General features: G+C 48.9%; 1 protein-coding gene across 1 annotated transcript; it reads left to right on the top strand.

Moving 5' to 3' along the window:
- Nucleotides 1-5,401, top strand: Reep2 (receptor accessory protein 2). The gene is made up of 7 exons (XM_076856892.1): nucleotides 1-681; nucleotides 969-1,045; nucleotides 2,955-3,075; nucleotides 3,295-3,408; nucleotides 3,752-3,899; nucleotides 3,997-4,127; nucleotides 4,210-5,401. The coding sequence occupies exons 1-7, from the start codon at nucleotides 559-561 to the stop codon at nucleotides 4,276-4,278; spliced, it is 783 nt and encodes a 260-aa protein (XP_076713007.1). The 5' UTR covers nucleotides 1-558; the 3' UTR covers nucleotides 4,279-5,401.
- The last annotated feature ends 1,082 nt before the right edge of the window (nucleotides 5,402-6,483 follow it).

Here is a 6,483-nt window from a genome sequence, read left to right as displayed (position 1 = left end):
CTGTAATGGAATCATCAGCCAAGGCCTTGAGCCCAGGGCCCTTCCCTAAGCCTAATCTTGGAGGAATTGACATGGGGAAATAAATGTCTTTGCTTCTCCCAGGGCCTCCTGACCCTGTGCCCTCTGGTCTCCAGGGCCACAATAGTGCCTCTAACTGCCAGGTTGAGTATCATGTTAGGTGGTATCAGGTTCTTTTGTCAAGCTGGTCCTACCCAGCCTGGCTCTGAGACAGGGAGGTAGAAGGTAAAGGCTGATAGGTTGAATAGCATGAAGCCCAGAAGGAGGAAAGATAGCTCAATGGCAGTGACTGGACTCCCCCACTCTTCATGACATGCTTTTCCATAACCAAGGATCATGACTAAAGGGACCACATTCAATACTATGGCTCCTGGATCTTTGTGGGCCTCCAGGGCAAAAGAGGAAATGAACAGTGGATGGGGAGGGGCATCTCCCTTGCTGGCTGAATCCCCCATGCTTATGTATCTCCTGAGTCTTGACAGCTTTGACCCTAACCCCTGACCAGACTCCACCCTTTCCCCCTTACCTACCCAGGGGCCAATGCAGAGCTGGGAGGGAGAGGGGCCCAGTAACTATACCTGCCTCCCTAGGCTCATCTTTGGCACCTTGTACCCAGCCTATTCTTCCTACAAGGCCGTGAAGACCAAAAACGTGAAGGAATATGTGAGTGGATGACCTAAACCCCCTATCCGACCCACACTGTAGAGATAGGAAAGGGCAATGGGTCATATTACAAATGGAGGTGACATTTGTTGGCCATTAACAAGGCCCTGGATAAAGGAGGTTCCTGGGTGTTCCTTTTGCCCAGCCTTGGCTTGGCCCACAAATCTGGGTTCCTGGGTGTTCCTTCCCACAGCCCTGGTGTGAAGAGTCTGTAGATTGGGGCGTGCTAGGTGTCCCTGACCCCCTTAGCCCTTGGCCCCAGCAAATGCTGCCCTCTGTCCCCTCAGGTGAAATGGATGATGTACTGGATCGTCTTTGCCTTCTTCACTACAGCTGAGACGCTGACGGACATTGTACTCTCCTGGTGAGGTCCAGCATCCCTTTCTGCATCTTAGGGCCCAGGCCTCTTTCATCAGACAGACAGACAGAAGATTGGACCCCACAGTGGAGTCCCCCCAACTCCTGACAGTCTCTTGGGGTCTTTAATATTTCACTCCTTGTCTGACTTGATCAGCAGAATAAGAGCAAATAGATGGGCATGGTGGCATACATCTGTAATCCCAGTGATTGGGAGGATGAGGCAGGAGAATTTAAAGTTCAAGGCCAATCTGGGAAACTAAGTGAAGCGCTGTCTCAAATAAAAAATAAAAATAATAGGGATGTACCTCAGTGGTGGAGTGCCCCTGGGTTCAATCCCCACTACTGGGGGCGGGGGGGGGGGGAACATAACCCCCACATTTCTTTCTGGGGGCAGCCAAAGCCGTAGTGGAATTTAGGAACCTTACTTCTGTTATACTTACTGTGACCTTAGGCAAATCACTCTCTAAGCCTTGGCTTCCTTATTTGTGAAATAGACATGGGATCCAATCCTATAGACATGGGATGCTTGTATTTCCAACCATTTCCCAGGTAATTCTAGACTGTGTGCAGTTGAGAACAGGGAATATGTCTGAATCATCTGCATAGTCACAGCAAGAGCTCAAAAATATCTGCTGAATGAGCAAATGCCTCTTGGAAAGGAGAACTAATAAAACAGTACTCTGCAAGTCAAGAGAGTTTTGCCTAGGGGTGGGAGACAGAAAGACCACAGCATTTATAGATAAGCCCCTTGTTTTTTGAGAGCAATAATATTAATAGAAATTGGTAATTAGACAAGATATGTCTTCAAGATTGAGGATAGTGGTAAGTCTAGATCCTTTTGACACAGGGAAGGAGAGGGCTTTAATGAGGGCTTTGTGAGGACACTGGAGTCTTCTTGAAAAAGTTTGGCAGTGGGGGAAATGGAAAACAGTCCTTAAGAGTGAGGGGTGCTAGGTATGTCTGCCTGTAGTCTAAGCTACTTGGGAGGCTGCGGCAAGAGGATCATTTGAGGCTTGGAGTGTGTTTTGTTTTGTTTTGTTTTTTTGTTTTGTATCAGGGATTGAACCCAGGAACAGTTATCCACTTAGCCCCAGCACCCCCCCCCCCTTTTTTTTTTAATGAGACAAGGTCTTGCTAAGTTGCTTAGGGTCTTACTAAGTTGCTGAGGCTGGTCTTAAATTTGAGTTGCAATCCTCCTACCTTAAGCTCCCAAGCCACTGGGATTACAGGCATACACCACTGCTCCTAACCTAAGGAAAAAAAATTTTTTTCTTAATTGAGAAAATTGAGGATGGTCATGGTGGTGCACACCTGTACTCCCAATGTCTCAGAAGGCTGAAGCAGGAGTGTCACAAATTCAAGACCAGCCTAGTCAACTTTGTGAGACCCTGTCTCAAAATAAAAAGGGGTAAGGATATAGCTCAGTGGTAGACCACCTCTGAATTCAATCCCCAGTACTAAAAGAAAGAAAAAATATATATAAGTGTGAGTATGTGTGTATGTGTATCACAGCAGCAAATACTGGGATTTAGAACCCATCCCAGCCCTCTTCATAGAAGGGGCAGGAAGAGAAGGGGGTGAGGAACAAACATTAACCTGAAAGGTTAGGGAGTCTGCCTTGATCTTGACTCCAGGGCAGAAAAATAGGGGTCTTCTATAGGAATGAGAGGGCAGAACTTGAAGAGAGAAGAGAGCAAGGAGAGCCATTGCTGGGTAAATTTCTTCTGAAATCACATCTTACCATTTTTTGTGAACTCTCAGCTGAGTCTCCTAATCCCCTTGGGAGCCTCATGAGAACCCCAGTGCACTAAGAGGTAGGAGACTTCCAGGGTTAAGCAGAGATCACTGCTGCTGAGCCTAGCATACCCCCTGACACCCTGCCCCATGCTTTATACTTGCCTCTGTCCCCCCAGGTTCCCCTTCTACTTTGAGCTCAAGATTGCCTTTGTGATATGGCTTCTGTCCCCTTACACCAAGGGCTCCAGCGTACTCTACCGCAAGTTTGTGCACCCAACCCTGTCCAACAAGGAGAAGGTTTGGCCCCATTCAGCTTGCTTCCCAGCCTCCCCAAGCCAAGGCAGCCCTGCACCTGCCGCCACACAACCCTGTGCCATACATTCCTGGCCCTCCCTTTGGGTCTCCAGAACCTAAAGTGACCTGGCAATGCCCCAGTCTCCTGGAGTGAGCAAAGAGCAGGGCCTCAACAGCAGTACCCACCCCTGACCTCTTCCTCCTTCCCTTCAAATCTCTCAGGAGATCGATGAGTACATCACACAGGCCCGAGACAAGAGCTACGAGACCATGATGAGAGTGGGCAAGAGAGGCCTGAACCTGGCTGCCAATGCCGCTGTCACAGCTGCTGCCAAGGTGAGATGGGGTGGGCCCAGACTTCAAGGACCCCCACCTTGTTTGTCTCCTGCTCCTGGCCAGTCCCTTGGCATCCACCCTATCCTCAGGGCCATGGAGACTTTGGTCTTGTGCAGCTTGGGCTACCAGTCCTAGCTCTGTGTCCAGCCAAGTCACTTTTGCTGTCCAGCCACAGTTTCCTCAGCTGACCACAGGGAAAGTATGACCCAGCCTCTCAGTGAGCCTGGGTAAGGACAGTACGGGGAAAGCACTGAGCCCAGGAGCTGCTGCCAGCACCATGGTGACCTTTGTCTCAAACCCACCCCCACACCCCTGCTGTCTTGGTGTGTGGTGGTGACCCTAGGGCCAGGGGGTGCTGTCAGAGAAGCTCCGGAGCTTCAGCATGCAGGACTTGACGCTGATCCGAGATGAGGATGCACTGCCTCTGCAGGGAACTGATGGCCGTCTCCGAACTGCCCCTGGTGGCCTTCTAGACACCATTGAGGACTTAGGTACAGGCAGGGGTCAGGGCCATGGGGGAGGAACAGGGTGGAGGAAGCCAGGTGGGAGACCCTGGACCTTTGTTCTCCTTTCCTCCCCACCAACCAGCTGATGACGCTGCCCTGAGTATAAGGTCTAGCACAAACCAGACAGATCCCCGGACAGAGACCTCAGAGGATGACATGGGAGACAAGGTCCCCAAGAGGGTCAAATCCATCAAAAAAGTGCCCAAAACTGAGGTGAGAGCGTGGGCCAGAGCTTGAGGAAGTGGAGAAGGGGTGGTGGCCTGGTCTGAGTCCTGTCTTCTTCTATACTCCACAGCCACTGGCTTCCAAGACACTAAAGACCAGGCCTAAGAAGAAGAGCTCTGGCGGGGGTGACTCAGCTTGAGTCCGCATGCCCGCTGTGGAGCAAAGAGGGAGCCCAAGGAAGGGCCACAGCCCTAGCCCCTGCTCTATACTGTGCCATCAGCCTAGTCTCAGGCTCTGGGGCTCCCTCAGATACTCGTTCCTGAGACCCACCCAGTGGCCACTCCTCTGGAGGGGGCTTGAAAAAGAGGAGAGAGGCCCAGCTGTGCGGGTTGTGGGTAGAGGTGGCCCCAGAGCTGAGCACTGAGCTCCCAAGGAGGGGAGGGCTCCTCAGCCCACACTGCTCTTCTCCCCACTCCAGTCCTGCCCTGCCCACCCAGTGCCTTGCTGAAGACCATGGCTATCCCCTTCTTTGAGGCCCTGACATGCCCCCCTATTCTCCCTAGGATGAGGGTTAGGGATAGTCACAGCCAGATGTACCAAGGAAGGGGCCTGAAGGCACTGGGAGAAAGGGGGCAAATAGGACAGGCCTTGAGGGACCTGGATGGGGCTTCTAGACACAGCTTTTGAGTGAAGGACATGCGTTTTGTGTGGATTTAAATGACTGAGATGCCCTGATCAGAGCTGCATCTGGTAAGGCTGTGGGCTACATGTCCCCCCTGAAAAAAGAGGGTGGGGTTCGGTATATGAGTGTTGAGTGTTATTTTACTGGGTCTAGAGCTGGGGCCAGTTTGGGTGAAGGACTCTCCCTCCAGTGCTCACCTCCTTCCACTCTCAGCCCTGGTCTTTCCCCCTCTTCACTCTCCCTGCTAGTCTCTGAGCCTCAGAGGATCCCAGTCCAGGTCAGGATGGGGCTCTAAGGGACCTCTCTGCTCCCCCTCTATCCTTGATCCTTTTTGCCTCACCTACTCCTGTCCTGACTTCCTAGACCCCAGTCACTGCAGAAGCCCCGCTGAGCTGGATCCTTCCTCTTCCCACTGGGTCCTTCTTTGCCCCAGGGTCCCATTCTTAGGCCAAGCAGACCCCTGTCAGAGCCCAGCTCCAACCCTACCCCACCTCCCATTTCTGCTTGGCTTCCATCAGGGCCAAGAGGAACCTGTGACAAAAGAAATGCAGGAGCAGAGGGACTCTCAGTTCCTTGGAAAGATAGTGCCCATTGGGCCTTTGGCACTAGATGAGCCAATAAACCAAATTCTGGCACCTCACTTATTTCGGCCTCTGTGGTTTTTTGTTGTTGTTGTTGTTGTTGTTGTTTTTAAGGTTTCCAGTATCATTTTACTCATCAATTTAGGCTTTTACTTTAAGTTCTTATAATTAGCATTTAATTAAAAATCAACATTGGGGGCTGAGGATGTGGCTCAAGAGGTAGCGCGCTCGCCTGGCATGCGTGTGGCCCGGGTTGGATCCTCAGCACCACATACAAACAAAGATGTTGTATCCGCCGATAACTAAAAAATAAATATTAAAATTCTCTCTCTCTCTCTCTCTCTCTCTCTCTCTCCTCTCTCACTCTCTTTAAAAAAAAAATCAACATTGGAAAAAAACATGTTTTAAGTGGCTGAAACCACACTGCACTAGACGTATTATTCTTTAATGTGTTAATACATAATTCATCCTTCAGAGCTCAAAATTCAGTTTATAACCAAACATTGATTTTGTCCACTAGAGAAATATAAATGCTTACAAACAAGGTATAAAGTAATTGTTAGCATATATAAGTTGAAATTTAATTTCCAAATGTACCTTAATCTTCCAGCTTCTTTTTTACAATGAGGTTCATTTTATGGAAATAAGATAACTGGGGCTGGGACTGTGGCTCAGAGGTAGAGGGCGGGACAGGTTTGATCCTCAGCACCATATAAAAATAAAATGCATTGTGTTATGTCCAGCTACACCAAAAGATAAATATTTTTAAAAAAAAATAAGATAACTGGTAATAACTGTCAGTAAACCACACCAAGAACATTAATAATGATACACTGGGAAACAAAGTAACAACAAAATAATTGGTAACATCTATTTACTAATATATTGCTAAGTTTTTCAATGTTAATATGACATTCATATTAGTAAGAATGTTATTTTGAAATATTTTCATACATCATGCATTAGGCTTAGGAGGGCTCTTTTAAAACATAAAATACCTTTTAAAAGTCTCTCTCTCTCTCTCTCTCTCTCTCTCTCTCTCTCGTATTGGGGATTGAACCCAGGGGCACTCAACCCCTGAACCACATCCCCAGCCCTTTATTTTTATTTATTTATTTATTTTTAGAGAGAGTGAGAGGAG

Source organism: Callospermophilus lateralis, chromosome 5 (assembly GCF_048772815.1).
Source record: "Callospermophilus lateralis isolate mCalLat2 chromosome 5, mCalLat2.hap1, whole genome shotgun sequence".
NCBI lineage: Eukaryota > Metazoa > Chordata > Mammalia > Rodentia > Sciuridae > Callospermophilus > Callospermophilus lateralis.
Note: the sequence above shows the minus strand (reverse complement) of the source record. Positions and strands in the feature narration are given on the sequence as shown.